The sequence below is a fragment of the Tachyglossus aculeatus genome, chromosome 16, assembly GCF_015852505.1.
Source record: "Tachyglossus aculeatus isolate mTacAcu1 chromosome 16, mTacAcu1.pri, whole genome shotgun sequence".
NCBI classification, from domain to species: Eukaryota; Metazoa; Chordata; class Mammalia; order Monotremata; family Tachyglossidae; genus Tachyglossus; species Tachyglossus aculeatus.
The window spans coordinates 29,988,211-30,011,763 of NC_052081.1; the positions used below are offsets into that span (position 1 = coordinate 29,988,211).

The 23,553-nt window shown below is 41.2% G+C and overlaps 2 protein-coding genes across 6 annotated transcripts in view; both read right to left on the minus strand.

Annotated features, from left to right (window-relative positions):
• PLEKHS1 (pleckstrin homology domain containing S1) overlaps nt 1-419 on the minus strand; it is a 38,979-nt gene extending 38,560 nt beyond the window's left edge. The window contains exon 1 of the mRNA XM_038758617.1: nt 407-419. Within this exon, the coding sequence (XP_038614545.1) occupies nt 407-419 (13 nt within the window). The remainder of the gene's footprint in view (nt 1-406) is intronic.
• Nucleotides 420-7,219: 6,800 nt separating this feature from the next.
• The window catches only part of CASP7 (caspase 7), a 101,221-nt gene continuing 84,887 nt past the window's right edge, over nt 7,220-23,553 (minus strand). For all 5 annotated transcript variants that reach the window (XM_038758143.1, XM_038758145.1, XM_038758146.1 and 2 more), the window contains 5 exons: nt 13,739-13,887; nt 13,120-13,248; nt 11,225-11,400; nt 10,844-10,973; nt 7,220-7,835 (listed from right to left, as the gene is read on the minus strand). In XM_038758143.1, the coding sequence (XP_038614071.1) occupies nt 7,612-7,835; nt 10,844-10,973; nt 11,225-11,400; nt 13,120-13,248; nt 13,739-13,887 (808 nt within the window). In that variant the 3' untranslated portion in view covers nt 7,220-7,611. The remainder of the gene's footprint in view (nt 7,836-10,843; nt 10,974-11,224; nt 11,401-13,119; nt 13,249-13,738; nt 13,888-23,553) is intronic.

The window sequence follows — 23,553 nt, forward strand, 5'->3', positions numbered from 1 at the left end:
GTTTTGAAGGTGGGGAGAATGGCAGAAGAACTCTTTAGCATGTAAGAGTTTATTGAATTGAAACGAAAGTCTTGAATTAGGGATTATTGCTTTTAGGGCCATTTGCTGCAGGATTTGCTTTAAAGATATGCCAGTAGGGAATGTGCACCCCAGAGAATCTACATGAACTGGGTCCTGATCATTGTGTCTTTGAATGCAGTTGGTATATTTTTGCTGCCTGCTTCTCTGGAAACTCAACTTTTGCCAGCAAGGGTTTTAAAGTTCAAGTCATCTATTGTGCACCTTCACTAAGAGAAATAGTTTTCCTGATTCAGTTGCCAAATTGGCAGGGATGCCAAGCACCTCCATTTCCATAAGTTCTTTCTTTTTATTTACATGCCCCTGCTCAGTTTACTCCTGTCATTACCCTGCTGAGCCATGTGTAAATTCAGAACAATGAGGCAATTCTTTTTCCCCTCCTCTAAGTTGCCAAATATGTTGCTCTATTATCTTAATTCTCAGTTTGACTGTAATGTTCTAACTATGTATTGACCTTTGCTTGGATTATGGGAATTCACCAAAGGAGGAAACAATTGGACCTTTTGGGAAAGACCCTTCTCAGGTTGTGTTATCAGGACTTCCAAGTTCTGACTGCCTTGAAATTGGCTTCATAAAAATGTCTGGGTCAGCTTTGTCTGAATCTCTTTTGGCTACCTGGAAAATAAACTTTATCATCTTTGCTTCCATCTTGAAAGGAATAGGTGGGTGCCATTACTGGCATTATCAGGAAGGCCACAGAAAGTAAAACAAAGTGGTCAATTTAGCTACCATATACTCATTCAGTAGTGATTATAGAATGCCTACTAAGGACAACATATTGAACCAGGTGCTTGACAGAGTAAAATGGAATTAATAGACACATCCCCTGTCTACAGTAGGTATTTTGGAGCAAGTAAAAGAACAGACAAAATTCCTACCTCCAAGAAGCATATGATCTAATAGGGAGATTAGATAAACAAATGAAAAGAACGGAAATGAATATCCATTAAATAGAATAATTACATGGGCTAGCTAGGAAAAACCTGTATGAATATATACTTTCCAAGAGCTTAGTACAGTGCTCTGCACATAGTAAGCACTCAATATGATTGAATGAATGAATGTATTAACTGAATGGATTTACTGGGGCAGGTGGAGAAGAATAATTAAAATACTTGCACAAAAACTCTTATGTAACCATACAATCACATACTTGGACACAAAACACACACATTTATATCATATATGCAGTTACATACGGTACATGAATACAATCAAGCTTATACACATAATGCATACTCTCAAGTACCCTGATAAATTCATAGATTCTCTCATTCATACAAACTCACATGCACTTGCCTTCCCTCCTATAACCACACTCATAAAAACAATACTTATCCTTTTCTCTCATATACAACTTGTACTTCCCAAGCTCTTAGTACAGTGCTCTGCACACAGTAAGCGCTCAATAAATACGATTGAATGAATAAAATGAATAGACATACGTAATGAAAAAAGAACATACATAAACACATACCCATTTATTCCTTTAGCAAAGAGTCCTTGGATAGATGGGATTTAGGAGGGCTAAGAAAGTGGGCCCTGGTTACTTCCAGGAAACTATTCTCAGACTGAGGAAGGCAATCCCCAAGATTCAGGGCAAGCAGGTGGGGCTGGGTAGTGTGGGGCAGGTATGAGATAAAGCAGAGCAGTTGTCTGGAGTGTGTTATTGGTGAATATCCAACCTCTGAGTCTACAGGCACACTTCTGGCAATTGCAATATGAAGATGAGTGGAGACAATGGAATACAACATGGAGAGTGCTGGCAGGATGGGGGAATGAAGGGCTAATCTGGATGATGGACCTTGAAAGCTGATACACTTTGAAAGGAAGGAGGACACCAGGATGCAAAGAAGCAGAGATGTTGCCCAAGTTCAAGGAATGATTTGGGCAGAGGTTTGGAGGTGAGAGGAGGAGGACTGAATGGAAGTACATTACTCCCAAGTGAGTTGGGATCCACCAAAGGCAGAATGCTGAAGTATAGCGGGCTATGTGAGCAAAATCACTGTGAGGTAGAGGGCAGGAGTTGGACTCTTTCCATGTCTTATATGAAGAATCAGAAGCCAAGCCAAGTGTTGACGATAAACCAGCAAAGGAAACCCTGGAGGGAATGACAAATAATAATAATATCATTATAGTGAAAGTGCTTACTTTGTGCTAAACACCAAACTAAATTCTGGGGTAGACCATGAGATAAATAGGTGAGTCATGGTCCCTGTCCCACATGAGGCTCACCATCTAAGGAAGAGGTAGAACAGATTTGAACCTCCAATTTACAGATGACTAAACTGAAGCCCAGAGAAGTTAAGTTACTTACCCAAGGTCATAAAGCAGGAAAGTGGTAAAGTTGGGATGAATAATGATAATAATAGTGATAGTATTTGATGAGTGCTTACTATGTGCTAAGCACTAAGCACTGGGGTAGATATAAGATGATCAGGTCCCTCCCACATGGGATTCACAGTCTAAGTAGGAGGAAGAACAGGTATCAAAATCCCATTTTGCACACAAGGGAACAGAGGCATAGAAAAGTGAAACTTACCCAAGGCCACCCAGCAGGCAAATGGCAGAGCTAGACTGTGAGCTCACTGTGGACAGGGAATATGTTGTTGTTGTACTGTACTCTCCCAAGCACTTAGTGCAGTGCTCTGCACACAGTAAGCAATCAAAAAATGCAATTGAATTGAATGATTGATTAAAATCTAGGCCCACTTACTCCCAGGCCCATGTTTTTTCCAGTAGGCCACACTGCTTCTCTAGAAGAAACCTGCCTTAAGTCCTGAGGAAAACCCACCCTACATCCCAGGCCTAGTCAGTTATAGATATATTGTAACATCTTGAGAAGCAGCATGGCTCAGTGGAAAGAGCACGAGCTTTGGAGTCAGAGGTCATGGGTTCAAATCCCGGCTCCACCAACTGTCAGCTGTGTGACTTTGGGCAAGTCACTTCACTTCTCTGGGCCTCAGTTATCTCATCTGTAAAATGAGGATTAAAACTGTGAGTCCCCCAAGGGACAATCTGATCATCTTGTAACCTCCCCAGCACTTAGAACAGTGCTTTGCGCATAGTAAGCACTTAATACCATCATTATTATTATTATTGTTTGATGCCACTTTACAAGATGGATCTTCAAGATTCTGGCCACTTGATTGTTAAGTGCCCCACTTATCTTCTCTGAATCTTCTGAGGTTTGGGATGCTGATGAAAACCCTCTTCAGGTCTTTTTGAGTGGTTTCTGAGATACAAACATTGGTGATTAGGAAATTCTAAGATGCAGACGAATTCTTGGAATCTTGATAATTCAGCACCCAAAAAATGGATCACTTCTAAAAGTCCATTAAGTAAGGATGATAACTAAAAAAGATACTTAAGCACTTAAAATCCGGTCAGGGCAGGAGTACATGAAATCAGACAACAGTCCCTGTCCTACACAGGGCATGGAGCGTGGCATAATGGATAGAGCATGGGAGTCGGAAGGTCATGGGTTCTAATCCCAGCTTTGTCACTTGTCTCCTGTGTGACGTTGGGTAAGTCACTTCACTTCTCTGTGCCTCAGTTACCTCATTTGAAAAATGGGGATTGACTCTGTGAGCTCCATGTAGGATGGACTGTGCCCAACTCAATTTGCTTGTACCCTCCCCAGTGCTTAGTACAATGCCTGGCACATAGTAAATGCTTAACAAATACCATCATTATTATTGTTATCATCCATAGACCAGATACAACCAAGGCCTTCCCAATGTTCTAAAATGTGGAGGGGCTTCAGGCTGCTGCAGATTTAAGCTCTCACGGCCCTATAGCATAGGCCGCGTTGGGAGCGAGGGCCCTAGATAGTGTGGTGGGATGTTGGGAGGGTAGCAGGGGTTCTCGGTGCCTTCTCTTGGCAGCCCAGTGGGGCGTGCACCAGAGCCGATGTGAAGGGGTAAACCAGTCAGTCAATCACATTTATTGAGCTCCTACTGTGTGTAGAGCACTGTACTAAGTGTTTGGGAGAGTACAAAACAATGATATAACAAACACATTCCCTACCCTCAAGGAACTTACAGTCTAGAGAGGAAGCTGTCTGCCTGGCATTGCCTAGTGGCAAGAGCACGGGCTTGGGAATCAGAGGGTGCAGGTTCTAATCCCAGCTCTGCCACTTGTCTGCTGTGTGACCTTGGGCAAGTCACTTAACTTCTATGTGCCTCAGATACCTCATCTGCAAAATGGAGGTTAAGACTGAGTCCCACATGGGATAGAACAGTGCTTTGCACATAGTAAGCGCTTAATAAATGCCACTATTATTATTATTATTATTATTATTATTATTATTATAGAGACTGTGCCCAACCTGATTACCTTGTGTCTACCCCAGTGCTTAGAACAGTACCTGTCACAGTGCTTAACAAATACCATTATTTATTACTAGTATTATTACCTGGCTCCTTCACACCCTGCCCCAGGAGCAGCTGGACTGCCTCCCATTTCTCCGGACTGGCAATCCAATTCTTGACAGTCCTTTAATCCAGAGGCCTTCATTTTGTTTCTGAAGACATGATGCGACATTTGGTCTACAGCGGTCTGAACCTGAACAGGCCCAAGAATAATGGTTGCCAAAACTTTGTCAAGTAAGGGAAACTTTGGTCAGCATATTATAGCACTTACCTTTGCCTCTTAGGTGTGCTCCCATTTCTTTCCTGCCTGAGTCACTTCCTAGAAGCTAGGTTAAGAGTCATTAGGGCTTTAGTCCTGTGTCAACCTGAGAACCCAAGTCTTTTTGGCCTACAGTACAACTTGGGTTGGACTGGTTCAAAACTCTTCTCACCTGACACACATACTGGTCCTACTTGGAGATAGAACTATACTGCTCCTGAATCTGTAGTTAAAATGGTAGTTGCTGCACTGCATTTGGGCACACTTAATATAAGCATGAGGAGTGCTTGGGAGCAAAAAGTGCACCCCATGGAGCTCATAGGCTTAATCCCCATTTTACAGATGAGGAAACTATGGCCCAGAGAAGTTAAGTGACTTGCCCAAGGTCACACAGCAGTGGCAGAGTCAGGTTTAGAACCCAGGTCTGCCTGATTTTCAGGCCCATGCCACACTGCTTCTCAATTAGCCTGTATCAACTCCAGCGAGTAGAACAGTGCTTGACACATAGTAAGCACTTAACGAATACCATTAAAAAAAATATGTCACCTCACGGCATATGACATGCTAAATAGTGAAATCCTCTGAGAGGGGCATGGATTTATGTCTTGTTTTTCTCAAAAGTTTACTACTATGTCTAGCTTCCAAGGTGGGACTCAAATTTTTTTATGGTATTTGTTAAGTGATTTCTATGTGCCAGGCATTGTACTAAGCTCTGGGGTAGATAGAGGCTAATCAGATTGGACATAGTTATGTCCCCCATAGACACAGAGCAGGCAGTGGCCCTGGATTAGGACCCTAGTCCTTCTGACTTCCAGGCCAAAGCTCTAACCACTGTGTCATGCTGCTTCACTAAATGTCCCTAACTGATGTGTTTCTCTCATAGGAATTGGGGAGTGTGCAGGAAACCTCCATTTTCATACAACACTATGGCATCGATTTGTACTTCCCAAGCACTTAGTACAGAGGTCTGCACACAGTAAGCACTCAATAAATACGGTTGAATGAATGTGTTTTTGCAGCCCCTTGGCCAGAGAATAGAGCTCAATATTTAAAATTACAACCAATTTACAGTAAAAGACTCTTTGCCAATGAGTAATATACTGTGATTGCTGGGAATGATAAGCTCAATATTTGTTGATTCATAGTTCTCTACCCTGTTGTAAATTCTGAATGATATGTATGTTTTGGATGGCAGAAAACCAAGATTAGTTCAAACAAACTGGCCCTAAAATTATTCCAGGTAGAAACAAAGACATAAGGAAAATACTTCTTTAAGACTGCTGGATCCTTTGGCCAAATTGGTGTTTTAAGGAAGAGGAATATTTCTCCATAGTTGATGGGAAAAAGGCAAGTGTAATTAGCAGCTCAGACCCAGTGATCCATACACAGCTTGCCATCTGAGAGTCGCTCTGCCAGCACCCTCAGACTCTGCTTGCCCTGTTGGTGCCTTTAAAAAAAAAATCACCCATTGGGATTTTCCCTTTGGTTAAGTACCCTTTGGCAGTCAGCAATTGCAGTGGGCTGCTCTCCTTGAGAAAGACTTTGTAAGAAAGAATATCTGACAGACGATCACTCTCCCCACTTTCAAAGCCTTACTGAAGGCATATCTCCTCCAAGAGGCCTTTCCTAAGTAAAGCCTTATTTCCTTTTCTCCCACTCCCTCTGTGCCACCCTTGACTTTGGATTTGCATTCTTTTTTCGCCCCCTCCCTCAGCTCCACAGCACTTATGTACATATCTGTAATTTATTTATTTGTACTAATGCCCATCTCCCCTCTAGACTGTAAACTTGCTGTGGGCAGGGACCATATCTACCAACTCTGTTATATCATACTCTCCCAAGTGCTTAGTACAGTGCCCTGCACATAGTAGATACTATGGTATGATACCATTATGATAAATACATAATAAATATATAATAAGATACATAAATGCGATTGATATGAAAAGGCTGGGATGCCAGAAATAAGCTAGGAAACAGAGGCAGACCTGGTGTTGGGAAAGTCCTTTAGAAAAGCAAAGATCTTAGCCTTAGTTGCAAATAGTTTTGAAAGTTCTGCATGATTTTTTTCCACCAAGACTCTCACATACAGACAGGACTTTCCTATTTAATCTCTCAACTGCCCACCCATTTTCCTCTCTGCTGCCACTTCCGCATCACCTATGTGCTTGGGGACTCAGGCCCCCATCCCTTATCCAAACACTGCTCTTTCCTACACACCTTTAAACTCAGTTGTTTCCCTGCAATTGTAATTTATTTTAGAGTCTCTTCCTTCCCCCCTCCCCACCCCCGTTACAAGATCCGTGAGGCTGGGGTCATGTGTACTAACTATTGTACTCTTCCAAGTGCTTAGTACAATGCTTTGCATAGAGAAGACACTCAGTAAATACTATAGACTGACTGACTGCATGGTCAGAAGCATCATCTTCCCCAAAGACAAATACATGTACATATTCATCACCAGTTTACAAAATCTCAGAAAAATGCAAATAAATGATTCTCTCAAGCAGTATTCTTGACATTTTATTTAGCCAGTGAAGATCATCTCTAGGTTGTTTGTTTGAATTGCAAGGATCATACTAAAGAGCAAACATTAGAGATCATTTTTTTGTTGATGATTTATCCTGAGAAAAAGGATTGACAAAAAGATCCAAAAGAAAAGACGAAGGGAGCCTTCATCTCATTTTCCAGTTCTAAGAAAATAATTTAAAAAAATATGATTAAAGAGGGATTTTTTGCTCCCCCAAACCCCTTTTAACAAACTTGATTTTTTCCATATGCTCAAATACAAAAATCAAGAGTTCCAAATCTGGATCTTCAATAGATAGGGAGATAGTCACAGTTTTTGAAAAATCAAGATACTATGATTTCAACCTGAATGGAGTGATTTCAGAGATGTTTTCAGAAGTAAAGTTCCTTGGTGAGCATAGAGACCAGGCATGGAATCTGCTTCTTCTGGCAGTAATATGGGTCACTGCACCAGGATTCAAAGTTGATGGCAACTTGGTGGTTCACTCTGGTGAGGAGCTGCATGATCTCTAACTCTTTCCCATGATCATTCAGTACTGAGCAGAGAGCTTGCACAAACCATGATCCTCTTTCTACATTTCTCCAAGAATAATAGCCTTCAATTAGAAGAGAAAAGAGAAGTCTGAAGAGGTTACTTTCGCAGTTTGTCTGAATAAATAGCATATGTGAGCTTACAACTGTGAGAAGGGTACCTTTTCTCTTGTTGAAAATTTATGAGGGTCTATAAAGTTTCTCTAGGAGGCATGGCCCCCTACTGGAATGGGACTGTCAGCCAAAACCATACCACCAGCATGGAATTTCCATGGTACAAGTGGGCATCAGGAAAAAGACCAGGCAGACTGGCCAACCATTATTGATACAACCACAACTTTGATGTCACCCTCAACTCTTCTCTTCTTTCAGCAGTCACATCCAATGAACTGCAAAATCCTGATCCTTATTCCACAGTTCACAGATCCACTGCTTTCTCACCAAGCAAACAGTTACCATTTTGCTCCATGTTCCTTTTACAATAGGCTATGGTACCAGCCTCCTGCCTCTCCTCACTTCACATTATGCGCTGCTCCATGAATCTTCTTCCTGAGGCTTCGCGTGGCACATCTCACTTCACTCTTTAAACACCTCCAAAGGCTATCTTATCCTCTCCAATGGACAGAAACTCCTGAACATTGGCATCAAGTTTCTCTAGCAGCTTTCTCTCCATCATCAGGTCTCTTCACCTATTCTTCCCAATTTATACTCTTCCAAGCTCAACTGCACTTGCTCCTCTTTCTTGCCTCTGACCTATTGTTCTTACTACTTCCCACCTTGGAACTACCCCTCACCTGCAAATCATCAATCATCATCATCAGTGGTATTTATTACACAGCACTGGACTTAGTGCTTCGGAGAGAGTTAACAGAAACGTTCCCTGCCCATGGTGAGCTTACAGCTTAGAGGGAGGAATAGACATTAATATAATTTTTAATATATACTTTTAAGATTTGTACCTAAATGCAGTGGGATTAAATGTCCCAAGGTCACAGATTAACGTGTATAGATGATGCTTAAGGGAGATGGAGCTGGGGAAAAGAGGGCTTAATCAGGAAAGCCTCTCTGGGGAGATGTGACCTTAAAAATGCTTTGCAAGTGGGGAGAGTGGTGGTCTGGAATATATGGATGGGAGGGTGTTCTAGGCTAGGGGGTGGATGTAGAAAAGGGTCGGCAGCAAGATAGATGAGATAGGGCCACAGTAGCATTACAGGAATGAAGTATACAGGCTGGGTTGTAGTAGATCAGTGAGGTGAGGTAGGAGGGTGTGAGCTGATTGAATGAAGTCATGGTAGGGAATTTCTCTTTGATGTGAAGTTGGATGAGCAAACACCTGAGGTTGTGGAGGAGTGGGGAAACATGGACTGAACTTTTTTTAGAAATAGGATCTGTGCAGCCGAGTGAAGTATGGACTGGTGTGTGGAGAGACAGGAGGGAGGCAGGTCAGTGAGGAGGCACAAGCAGCAGTCAAGGCAGGATCTGAGAAGTGCTTGGATTAGAATGGGAGCAGTTCGGATGGACAGGAAAGGGCAGAGTTTAGCAATGTTGAGAAGACAGAACTGACAGGATTTGATAAGACAAATCAGCCAGAATATAGCATTTTCCATCTTCCAAGCCTCCTCCATCCCATCTCCTCTGGGAAGGCTTTCCTAATTAATTAATTCTCAATACACACCTCCCCCTTACCCAAAACCACCCTTAACACATTTCATTCCTCTCCGCATATATGCACCTGAATGTATTTTTTGTATATTAAACTATTTATTCATTCATCTATTTTAATCCTGAGTTACTTGCACTCCTTCTTGTTATTTAGCCTTTTTTCCCCTCCTGTTTCCACTAGTTGTAAATCATTTTTGCTCCAACTCTTGGAGGTCAGTGGCTTTGTCTTGCCTCTCTTGAATTCTTTTAAGTGCTTAGTACAGTGCTCCACACTCAGTAGTGCTTAATAAACACCGTCAAATATCAAGAAAAAAAATCATTTCTGTATGTTAAGAGGATAAATATCTCACACCTTGAAGAATGACATACTCTGGAAGTCCAAAATACTATACTCCAGTAGCGAGTATTGGGCTATTAAAGATGGATTGCATCTTGGATATAACTGATGGTGAAAAGAAAACTAGACAAATATGGCAGATGAAAGGAACAAAAAAATAATAGACCACCTCCCGATATCAATTTTTTTTTTCTGTGAGCTGTTCTTCAATATTCTAAGTTTCGTTATGGTACAATGAACAGGAATAACCAGCTCAAGAGCCACGGGGAACTCTAAGAAACTTTTTCTGGACCCTGGAAAAAGAAATAATCCAGCCCAAAAGAATGTCTACTTGCCAAACCTGACGTGGCACTCACTTTGGCATAAACATGTGTGGGTGAACCGACCAAGTGATGAAATACTATGCAATATGCCACTAAAGTTAAAGTTTCTGAGCCTCAAAAGCCAATCAAGAAAATCTACCTAAGCCAATGTTCAGAACACACCTCTCCTTGGTTCTATCACATCAGTCTCCAGGATCTTTGACAAGATTGCTAGAAGACCACAGAGAACTGCAGATAAATTTGTTAGCTGATAAATAAATGTAAGTGATAGAAATTAAATTGGGACCAGCACTTCTAACTGGTATACATCACTAGTCCACAGATGATTACTGGTATTTTGGACTGTGGGCAGGGAATGTATCTACCAACTCCATTACACTGTACTTTCCCAAGCTCTCAGTACTGTACTCCACACAGTAAGTGCTCAATAAACACCATCGATCGATTGATTTGGATAACTGCACCGTACTGGGGTCACTCAAACGTAACTGGGTGATGTTAACATCAGGAAGATCAAACACTGGAGTTCTTGCCTACCATCATTCTTGAAACATCTGAGTAAGGGCATACTATTCATGCCTGCATTTTTAGCCTCATGTAAAACTGAATTCCTTAGGGCAGTTTTTATGATAAAATACTATTCTCTCAAATGAGCATATTCACAGTTGCCTGGGAGAATGGACAACAATCCTAGCCCTAGATTTCAATGTGGACCTGAGTAGTATAGAGTGTTTTACATGTGATTTCATACCTGGGACAGTAGAATATGCAAACAGAAAGTCTGCTTCAACGGGAATCCTGCATCCGGGATTAGCATCTGGGTCAGTTACAGGGGTAGAGTCTGTCTGTATCCCATCATCAAACTCAGTACCTCGGCAAGACTGAAAAACAAGCAATTGCCTACATTAGTTAAATGGCAGAATATTGGGTTTTACAGTTCAGAGTAAGACAAAGAAGAGAAAAGGGTCTTTAAAAATAAAATCACAGTAAAATTTATGGTAAGTGAGCTGTTGCAAATGAAAATTCTGAAAAAGGGACAAAGGACGTTCAGCCACTGAAATCCAAACTGGGAGTGTTAGAACCCGAACCTGGTACCCACTGTCATTTCACTCTGTAACTATGAGATCAATACCTGAATGAAGAACAGTTTGGGTTTCCCTAAGAGGCTCTTGCATTTATCTCCTCTAAAGAGGATTGTCAGTTCCTTTATTGGTATACAATCATCAGTTCCATAGATGCAGTCGCCTTCGCCGTGGCTCAGGAGAATGCAAGCAAAGCATGCAGAATTCTCATGATTTTCCTCAGAAGCTGAAACCAACAATAAGTTAAGATTGAAATTGAGAACAATCTCATCCGTTCTTAAGCATTTGGAAGCAATATTTCTCTCTATCCTTTTGGTTTTTTGAGATTTCACTTCTGATCTAAAGAATTGGGTCAGGCACTGCCCTCCCCTTCCTATATAACCTTGCTAATCTCCCATTACAACCCAGGCCACACACTTCACCCCTAAAGCCAACATGCTCACTGTACCTCAATCTTGTCTGTCTCATTGACAACCCCCTCCCTCTAGCTTGTCCTTCCTCTAGCTTGGCATTCCCTCCCCCGTCTTATCCCTAGACCACTACACTCCCCATCTTCAAGAACTTACGAAGGCCTCACTCTAAATTGTAAGCTCGTAGGGGAAAGAGAATGTGTCTACCAACTCCATTATATCGTACTCTCCCAAGAGCTTTAGTACAGTACCCTGCACAGCGTAAGCACTCAATAAATATGATTGATAAAATCACATCTCCCTTATGAGGTCTCACCTGATCAACTCCTCATTTTCCCTATTCACCCTTCCTTCTGCATCATCTCTGCACTTGATTCTGTACCCCTTATGCGCTTTTATTCTCTCTGCAAATCAACTTTTGATAGTCATGGCATTTATGTACATATCTCTATACTCTGCTGTTTCCCTTATCTGTAATATATTTAAATGTCTGTCTCTCCCACTAGACTGTGAGCTACTCAAGGGCAGGAATCATATTTACAAAATCTTTTGCATTGTACTCTCCTAAGTGCTCTGCATATCGTAAGTGCTCAATATATACATCACTGATTGATCAGCAGTATTTAATCAGCCCTCATCAAGAACCAAACACCATGCTAAACTTGGGTTTAGAGAAGCAGCGTGGCTTAGTGGAAAGAGCACAGGCTTGGGAGTTAGAGGATGTGGGATCCCTGGATCCCATGTCCATACTCTAGGTCGGCATTAAAGGAGCAAAGTGTAAGTTGGGTTATAGTGGGAGATGAGCAAGGTTAGGTACAAGGCAGAGAACTGATTGAGAGCCTTAAAGCCAATGGTAACTGACAGATAATCACTCTCCCCACCTTCAAAGCCTTATTGAAAGCACACTTCCTCCAAGAGACCTTCCCTAAACCCTCATTTCCTCTTCTCCCTCTTCTTTCTGCATCACCCTTGAATTTGGATTTGCACCCTTTATTCACCACTCCCTCAGCCCCACAGCACTAGAGAAGCAGTGTGGCTTATTGAAAAGAGCACGGGCTTGTGAGTCGGAGGACGTGAGTTCTAATCCCAGCTCCATTTGTCTGCTGTGTGATTTAGGGCAAGCCACTTAACTTCTCTGTGCCTCAGTTACCTCATCTGTAATATGGGGATTAAGACTGTGAGCCCTGCATGGGACAACATGATTACCTTCTATCTACCCCAGAGTAAAGAACGTGCTTGGCATGTAGTAAGTGCTTAATGAATACCATAATTATTATTATTATGCACATATGCATAATTTATTTATTTATATTAATATCTGTCTCCCCCTATAGACTGTAAGCCCACTGGGAGGGAACAGTTTACCAACTCTGTTATATTGTACTCTCTCAAGCACTTACTACAGTGCTCTGCACACAGGAGGTGCTCAATAAATATGATCGATTCATTGATTGGATGGGCAACCAGTGCCTTGGCACATTTCACCCCTCCAATATTCAGAGGAAAGCTGCCTGCAAGAGAATATGTTCTATCACCTTTTTGGAGGATTTCCTTCATTTGATTACAAGAGAAATCATTGAATACTGAAACGTCAAATCCCAAGTTTCTGAAACACTTCTGAAGGCTTCCAGCATCTTTATCTGTGCCATTCCTTGTATTCATACCTGTGAAAATATAAAGGGGAGACAACATTTGGTTGCATTTCATTTTTCAGACCCAACAGTGAAATGAGAGAACAATCGTCCATTCGCAGAGAGGAATTGAGAGAAGTCTGAAACCTCAATACAATTTGTGTACAAGTGGAGCTCTATCTGTTAAATCACTGTTTGGCCTTGGTCAACCAATTGTGATACAGTCAGCCATCACATTAGCAGAACTGCATGAGCTAATAATGCCCACTCTATGACCTTAGGTAGGAATTTGTTCATTATGGCCAATCTTAATCAGTTCCACCTGAATTTAATTCCAGTGGAAGAATTAACTTAGAGGAGGAATCTGTACTGCATACAGGAACTGGGGTGTGTGTGTGTGTGTGTGTTTTGAAATTCCCCAAAGAATGTAAGCCTCTAAAACAACTATTGCAAAGGGATGTCAACTGGATGCGAATTTAAGGAGAAATAAAATCGGAAGGATAACGACACATATAAACCATACCTGTCTTGCTATCAAAGTTCTTATTGTTAATTATGATGCACTTGCCAAGATTTTCATAATTCATTTTATATGTGAACGATGATGAGACAACTCGGTTACGTTCAGGCAGCAGACCGCCAGATTGTGATTCTGCTTCATCTTTTTTCCTACTGTGAAAACAAAAAGCCAGTTGGGTATTGTGAACAAGGGAAGATGGAATTTCACCACCCAACTGATCTTTAGTATCCACCCTCGGGCACCAAGAAAAGCAATAGTTTATCTTTAAGAAATTTTGCTTGAGTCAAAAGGTACTGTTTTTAAATCAGTACATTAAAAATTAACAGATACAATGTAGCTAAGTAAAAAGGAAAGGACCATCAGGCATTGAGTTACTGTCTCTTTACTAAAGGGCTGAACTAAGCACTGTATCTGGAATGCTCCATACATTTTTATAATACAGATTAAAGGAAGGATTTAGACCTCGAGAGGAAAGGAGACAGAAAGACGGCAGTAATTATTTCTACTTAATGCATGGCTTCACCTCCATAGGTCTTCTAAGTTTTGTTTGCAGGTAGTCAAAACGCTGTGACAAGCATAAATGACTAGGTTCCATTTTATTTCATAAAATGGATATAAAAGAGATATTTTTAATGAATAAAAAATTCATTTTGTGTATTGTCTGCAGTTTTCATATGGAATTTTATCTGTTATTTCCTCACGGTCTCCCAAACTACATTTTGCACTTTACTGTTTACCTAAATCTTCACTGGCTTTATATTCCTAATCCTTGATCCATTTAAATTAATCCAATTTCATTCTCCCCCTATAGATTGTAAACTCTTTATGGGCAGGGAATTTGTCTACCAACTCTGTTATATTGTTCTCTCCCAAGTGCTGTACAGTGGTCTGCACACAGTAAGCACTCAATAAATATAATTGATAGACTGTTAATAAATTTTACCACTTTTACTCTTGGGTTAACAAATCTCTTTAATTCCCTCTTCCTTTAACTGGCTTTTTTTTTTAGCACAAACATTCTGCACAAATAAAACACACATACCACGCTAATGATTACTATCTCCTAGGTACTCTCCCTTTTTATTTCCTGTTCAACCTGTTGAGCCATTGGTTTCTTCCATGATGTCGCTACCTGATGGCTTGTTTTTTTTAAATCGGCCACGGACTTGACAAAAGGGGGTTTTAGTGGCATGTGAAATGTTCTCTCTCCCTTACAAGCATCATTATCTTCCTTTGGTTGCCAGTAGAGGTTAACAGTAAGAAATCAAATCCAGGTGAATGTTTTGAGGCAAAATTTGACAAGCCTGAGTGTAACGGTTTCAGTTAAAGTTTCTGAGGACAAGGCCCCAAGAATGAATGCACGTATTTTCCTCTTTCCTGCAATGTCAGTGAACCTCTATCACCTAGGTTCTTCTCTTAGAAGGGAACAGTGTTCCTTTTGCATGTGCTCCTCTGTCCTGCCTCTGGCTTGTTAAAAGTGGGATTGAAATGGTCAGCACTTCTGAAAACTAAGGGATTAACTGTTACTCAGACACAGACTCATATCACAGTGGCTGTGATCAACTCTACCCAACCCACCATTCTTTCTCTCCTGAAAAATCTCATATTTGTGGCTCAAAAGCCTGGCCTTGCTCTGCCTCACCAAATCATGTTTCACTGGGGAAGAGCACCCCTGGTGAAGTACTCCATTTTGCCATAATTTAAATTTAAGGATGGAACTGAGATTTCTTTGTCTTGCAGTGGGAACCCAATGTCCAGTTATGAGCTGTATCTTTTGTGTTCAAGAGCCTGGGAGTCAGAGGTCATGGGTTCTAATCTTGGCTCTGCCACTTGTCTCTGTATAACCTTGGGCAAGTCACTTCAGTACTCTGGGACTCAGTTACCTCATCTGTAAAATGGGGATTGAAACTGTGAGCCCCATGTGCGACAGGGACGGTGTCCCACTCAATTTTCTTGTATCAACCCCAGCGCTCAGTATAGTGCCTGGCACATAGCAAGTGCTTAACAAATTCTATTATTATTATTATATTGACATTTGGAATGGTGTATTCCAGCCAGACAGTCAAATTGGAGGCTGAAATTATTTGCAATCATCAGTCTAATCACAGTTCATAGTATGGAGCAGCACCAGAATCTGCAATGATGAAAATAATAATAATAATAATCATCATCATCATCATTGTGGTATTTGTAAACCACACCCATTAGAATTAAATCCAGTATTTGAGACGGGCCAAAGGGCCCGTGGTTATGCATAGTGGACCTTCATACTCAGACACGATGCTCCAGAAGATGAAATTCACCCATGTCTGCCCTTGTGACTGACCGTATCAGTGGGTGATCTTTAGTCCTGGATGCATTACCCAAACAGAGACTGACCCTTGCTTGTCGTGTTGCCATGCCTGTTGCTTGCGGCCATTTGTGCTGTTTTCCCCTTTGCCTCCCTGTTTCCTGATCCTTATGGAATTCTGCTCAAGCAGAGCCACTCTGACTGGAGTGGGCCAAGATGGTTCAGGTACAGAAATTGACTCCCAGCTTTCAACATGTTGCATTGTCCCATTAATTTACTTTGGCCTCCCTGCTTCCTGTTTCCCAGTATCCTGGTTATATGCAGTGGCAAAACTTTTGTTGCTTTCTACTCCTTTCCTGACTCTCAGCATTACTTTGCCATATAATGCACCAATAATTTGAAGGATATGAAGAAGAATTGCCTTGCTACCCATTTTCCAATTCTCAGCGACCAGGCTTTCTAGGGTGCAGTTGCAAGCTAATTTGTTTCAATTTAAAGTACGGATTTAAATATGAGATTAGACACGTGGTAGTGCATAGTGTGCTAATCTAATAGGTCATACAAAAAATAAATTCCCCAATCCATAGGGATTATTTAAATCCCTGTCAATACAGAATTGGTAATGGAGATTCTGTCTTGTGGCAATGAACTTCACGGGGAAGCAGCGTGGCTCAGTGGAAAGAGCCCGGGCTTTGGAGTCAGAGGTCAGAGGTTCAAATCCCGGCTCTGCCAATTGTCAGCTGTGTGACTTTGGGCAAGTCACTTCGCTTCTCTGTGCCTCAGTTACCTCATCTGTAAAATGGGGATTAAGACTGTGAGCCCCCCGTGGGACAACCTGATCACCTTGTGAACTCCCCAGTGCTTAGAACAGTGCTTTGCACATAGTAAGTGCTTAATAAATGCCATTATTATTATTATTATTACCGTGTGGATAGAGTACAGCAGTGTGTGATAATTTGGGTAGGAGGATCACTTGCATTAGTAAACTTTGCTGAAGGTCACACAGAAAATAAATGGTGTTCACAATGCCTATCAAGAATATTGTTATGGTATTTATTCTATTTAAAAAACTTGTAAATCAAATAAACTGTATATAAGAAAAACAGTTATATGCTCATATGCACTACTGATATTACATAGATTTTCACTTTTGCTAGACATAGTGTTGGGTCAGGTATGGTCTCGGGCTATATTTTACCTTATACTAAATTAGAGTATCTTGTCCAAATCCTCCAAAAGAGAAATGACTCAGAATGCAGGGTCCTGTTCCAATGTGCCCAGCACAAGGCCCTTCTATTCACTGTTTTCATTAAGTGAGTGCACTTTTCCACTCCAAAGGAGAGGCAAATATAGTTTTATCCTTTTACAATCAATGATCCTACAAGGAGATTATGTTCCCAAACAAGTTCCCAAACATTCATGAAATCTTGTTTTTATACTACTCATGTCTTGACTGATACTGCATGTTGAAAAAACAGTCTCTTCTGACACACTGCGCTGTTGTAGGAAGTTAGTTTCCAAATTCCCCATAGCACTCGATCTAAAACGCGTAATGAAAACACATGATATAGAAGAACACTGTACAAGACTCCTCTGGGCTATTTTATATTCTGTACTTTCTAATCTAGTAAAACCGTCTTAGCATAAAAGGTGCCAAGTTGAATAAAATATGCCAGTTTTCAAACATTCAGCACAAAAACAAAGTACAAAGAACACATCCCCTAAGTATTATTTCTAACACAGTTGCAACAGAACCGTACCTCTGTACTTTCAGCAGAGAGCATTTAAACCAACCCAACAATTAGGCAGAAAAAAAAAGGGGGTAGGGAGAGGGGGAAAGCAGCTTCAATACCTAGGCTCTTCTTCAAAAAGTACTCCACTCTGCATTGGAAACTAAGTTTCCGTAGGGCTTGAGAGCAAGCTTTTCCCCTTGGATGTCAGAGCCTTAGCATATTGGGGACTATTCATGAAAGGGCACATTGGTGCTTCCCATTCAGACCCGAATCTGTGCTTGAGTCAGCAGGATAGACTGTGCTGGACTTTTCCAGGATGCTATTCAAACCTCTGCCTTTAAAAGTCTAGCAACCTAATGAGGGAGAGGGACTTGTCTCTCTTTGCTGAAAGGTAAAACAAATTCTACCTTGCATCACTGTAGACTCAACCCTACTTTGGAGAAAGGTAGCGTTGAAGGGTGATAAAGAGGAAGGTCTTTTTGTCCTTGGTGTGGGACAGGGACTAATTATAGTACCTATTAAAATACTCACTATGTGCTAGGTACCGTACTGGAGTAGGTACAAGACAAACAGGTCATACATAATCCCTGTCCCACAAGGGGCTCACAGTCCAAGTGGGACTTAACTCCCATTTTGCAGATGAGGAAACTGAGGCACTGAGAGCTAAATGACTCACCCATGGTCACTCGGCAGACAAGTGGCAGAGCTGGAATTATAATTCCGGTCCTCTGACTCCCAGGCCCAAGCTCTTTCCACTAGGCCGCACTGTGCCTTATCTGAACATATCTAGCCCAGTACTTAGCACGACGTTCAGCATGGGAAGCTTAATAGCTCAAGTAATATTGGGCTGCCAGATGTGTTCTTAAGAGAGTTTATCAGCAGAATCGGCATTTGAGAACTATTCCCAAAATCTCTACCAAACTCCTTATTGCCCCCTATACACATACAGTCTTATATTCATGGAGTAAATGCAGTCAGTTCTGTGGTTCTGTTTTTTCAGTACAGGTTTTGGATGGTGTTCTTTTGGGAGATGAGTGAATGCCCTTAGGATAAAGCATGTGACTCTGGAGACAGCAGAGTGTGCTTGTGTGACTATACAGAGCTTCTGCCAAAGTTATTTAATCAATCAGTGGTACTTATTGAGTGCTTACTATGTGCACAGCACTTGAGAAATACAACTCTTGTGTTATGGGTGACATGACTGAAGTATGCAAAAACAAAACAAAAAAAACAACCCCCCCACCACCCAAATCGTCCTGGAGACAACTCCACAAACATCACACATTTAAAGGGTAGTGGATAGAGCTTGGGCCTGGGAGTCAGAAGGTCATGCATTAGAAGATTCAATCGTATTTACTGAGTGCTTACTGTGTGCAGAGCACTGTACTAAGCGCTTGGGAAGTACAAGTTGGCAACATATAGAGATGGTCCCTACCCAACAGCGGGCTCACGGTCTAGAAGGGGGAGACAGACAACAAAACAAAACACATTAACAAACTAAAATAAATAGAATAGTAAATATGTACAAGTAAAATAGAATAATAAATACGTACAAACATATATACAGGTGCTGTGGGGAGGGGAAGGAGGTAGGGCGGGGGGGGGGGGAGGAGGAGGAGGGGGAAAGGAAGGAGGGGGCTCAGTCTCAGTCTTTTAGAAGAAAAACTCAGGCTTCTCCCTGTTCCCCATCCCATCCCAGCTCCGCAGGGGGAAAGTGCTCTATCCACTACTAAGAAAATTTCTTATGGCCTGTCACAGGCAACAACTCACATAGCCAGTCATCCAATGAACAAGAATTTTCGACAGTATTTTCCTCTCTTAAAACCTCTTTGCAATAATTAGTGCCTCTGGGATACTCACTCTGGTTAAAGGGCACAACAGGGAGAGGAAATTCATCTAACCTGATTTAGACCTTGGCAATTTACCACCTACCACTTGTGCTATACTTGGAGTATAAAAAAAAAAAAAGGAAAGTCAAAAATAGAACGTGTTGGCAAAGAATGTACTGGGCACACGACAGAAGTACAGTACATTTCGAACTTCTAAAGACCTGGTGAAAATAATCTAAGGACAAAAACTGATCTTCCTTGGTACATATGATTGTGCTGAAGGTTTTACTGTTGAGCGTGAGCTACATCCTGCTGAACCAATTAAATAATTTGGAAGACAGTCTAAAGTTGCTTTTGCTCAGCTGGGGTCCCTCATTATTTTTCTAATTTTTTTAATGGCATTTTTTAAGCTCTTACTACGTGCCAGGCACTTTGCTAAGTGCTGGAGTAGATACAAGCTAATCAGGTGGATACAGTCCATGTCCCACGTGGGGCTCACAGTCTTAATCCCCATTTTACAGATGAGGGGACTGAGGTACAGAGAAATTAAGTGACTTGCCCAAGGTCACTGATCAGACAAGTGGAGGAGTCAGTGTTAGAACCCAGGTCCTTCTGACTCCCAGGCCTGTGCTCTTAACCACTAGGTCATGCTGCTTCTCCATGTAACATTGCTTACTTTCCATTTCAGGTTTGGGAACAATTTTTTAACTTCCAATAGCCCTTATGGTTGGAACTGAGTTTTACAAGATAAACTCAAGCATTTCCCCTTTCCCCATCCCCCAGCACTACAGCCTGATCTTATCACTCACTTACTGAGTGCTTCCAGACTAGTGAAAAGAACATGGGACTGGGAAGTGGAAAGAGCACAGGTTTTGGAGTCACAGACCATGGGTTCAAATCCCAACTCCACCACTTGTCAGCTGTGTGACTTTGGACAAGTCACTTAAGTTCTCTGTGCCTCAGTTACCTCATCTGTAAAATGGTGATGAAGACTGTGAGCCCCATGTGGGACAACCTGATTACCTTGTAACCTCCCCAGCACTTAGAACAGTGCTTTGTACATAGTAAGCTTAAATGCCATTATTATTATTATTACTCCAGATTCTGCTAATTGTCTGCAGTGTGACTTTGGATAAATCATTTAAATTTTCTGTGCCTGAGTTTCCTCATCTGTAAAATGGGGATTCAATACCTGTTCTCCCTCCTATTTAGACTTTAAGCCCCATGTGGGAACAGGGGTGTGGCCAACCTGATTAATTCATTTTCCCAGCACTAAGAATGGTGCTTGACACATAGAAATCACATAACTACCATAATAATAATAATAATGAAATTATACAGTACTGTATTAAGCATTTGGGAGACATGCTCATTGCCCTCAGGGATCTTAGTTTAGCAGGACTTTATACTGGGAGTCCCACTCCCCAAATCTTTCATGTCTGTGGGAACAATAAGGATGAAAATGAAAGCATTTAAGAGCTTATTATATTCTAATGCTAATCCTAGGTGTAGACACAAGATACCAGACAGACACAGTCCCTTGCTGCATATAGAGCTCACAATCTAAGAGGAAGGGAAATCAGGGATTTTATTCCCATTTTATAAATGAAGGAAGCATGCCAGTTTCTTCCATGGCCTATGCTGCTAAATCTATCAATCATGTTTTCTGAGCATTTACAGTGTGCAGACCACTTTGGAGAGTATGATATAACAGAGTTGGTAGCCGCTTTCTCTGCCCATGAAGAGCTTACATACTAGAGGGGGAAAAGAAGAAGACAGCAAAGAATAGAGGCAAAAATCTGATGAATGTGGAACTGTCAATATTGAAAATTCAGCAAAAAAATTTGTCACTGCCTATATGATTTGACTTATAGCAGATTAAAATTCAATTTGTGTCCAGAGTCTGAAGGAGCATTATAGGGCCATGTGGCAACCATATATTTTTTCCCTTATAAAAAGGGAAAATCAAACTAGAATTCAAGTTAATTGAAATAATTCAAACTAAAGGAAACTTTATGTTACTGTACAATGTGGTGGTTGCCAAAATTTTGTTGTCTTAACACACCAACATGATTTAGGAACTCCTGAGGTGAACTAGAAGAATATGAGGATGCTACCCCTTTAATTGTGCAAGCACACCCATGTTCTCAAGATGAAAGCAAAGGTGATGACCTCCCAAAGTAGGGGCTTCACCACTGTCAGGGAGAAATGGTCTGGGGAACACTCTCTCCATTCCATATAACTGCCAACTTTGCCCTTTACGGCATGCTATGTGTTTCAGAGTGTGCTCTTCTTTCTTCCTGTCTCTCTCTCCATTTCTAAACCTCCTTCACAAAGGTTATTTTGCTTTTAAATGGAAAAAATAGGCCACTTTGATTTTTCTTATTATAGAAATAACACATTTATTACAGGTATCTGTTTACACAGAACACATCTTAAGACAAGGAATCAATATCCTAGTCCACAGGGGAGGGGAAAAACCCCCAGTAACCACCATCCTCAGAGACAATCATTCAATTTCCTAGTATGTGTAATGTGAGAAAAATAATGCAGTGAACTGGCAGATCCTGATTTGTGAGATTGCCTGTAAAATATCTCATTTACGAGTTGTGAAAATAAATCTACTTCTACTCTTCCTCTCTTGCCCTTCATTCCCGAGTACAAGATCCATAAACAAAACCTTCAGCAGGCGCATGAAATACTGAAGATATGCCAATGTGCACTACTATTTTTTATTCAATGCTGAATTTCAACTTCAGTTTAAAAAGAAGATTCCTGACTTTCCAGTTTAACCTGCTCAGTTTTGCTCCATGTTCATTATGGGGTATGGTGAACAAACTCAGAAGATATACTCTGAGTTTATTAAAACTGTGAGCCCCCCTTGAGACAACCTGATCACCTTGTAACCTCCCCAGCACTTAGAACAGTGCTTTGCACGTAGTAAGTGCTTAACAAATACCATCATTATATACTCTGCTACTCGCTACCTCCACAGGTGTAGGCTCACTTACAAGAACTAGGTTTACTGTATAGCACAAAGTAAACCACAAAAAGAAACAAGGCAACAAAGAAGTACAATACTGAGATAAATGAAGGAAGCAGTCTCAGGAGCTTCCAGAGTTCAAAAAACGCAGACCACCTTGCTACTTCAGATAGTAATCTATGGTTGGAATGGTAATATCAGTGAGTTCTGTCTTGGACTTAAGGTCAAATCAAACTGCTTTGATATTAAATTGACTGGAATAGTGACATGACCTCCAAGGGGATGGTAGTGAAGATTGAGCACAAAAACTAAACAAAGGAAAAAGTTTAGTAACGATATAAAGACAGGAAGCTTAGGGGAAAAAAAACAAGTATCTTGATATATTCCAATTAACAGCAGGACAATATTACAGAGATACCAAAAGTCACCCACCCTGGACCCTTTCTAAACTGATTAACCAGGTTGCAAAACAGACACTTATTTTAAAATTGTACTTGTAATGTGCTTACTAAGTGCCTGGAACTACACTAAGTGCTGGGATTCATTCATTCATTCAATTATATTTACTGAGCACTTACTGTGTGCAGAGCACTGTACTAAGCATTTGGGAAGTACAAGTTGGCAACATATAGAGACAGTCCCTACCCAACAACAGGCTCACAGTCTAGAAGGGGGATAGATACAAGATAATCAGGATGGACACAGGACTGGTCCTACATGGGGCTGTTTTAGTCCCCATTTTACAGATGAGGTAACTGAGGCACAGATAAGTTAAGTGACTTGCCCAAGGTCACACAGCAGAATTGTTTTCTTAGTTAACAAAATGGTTCAAATCAATCAATCAATGGCATTTATCGAGAGCTTACTGCATGCAGAGTGCTGTGCTAAGATGTGCTTGGAAGAGTCCTTGCAGTCCAAGGACTGCATGATCTCAACTACATATGTGGTGAATACAGCCAGATGTACTACTGGATGGTTGCATA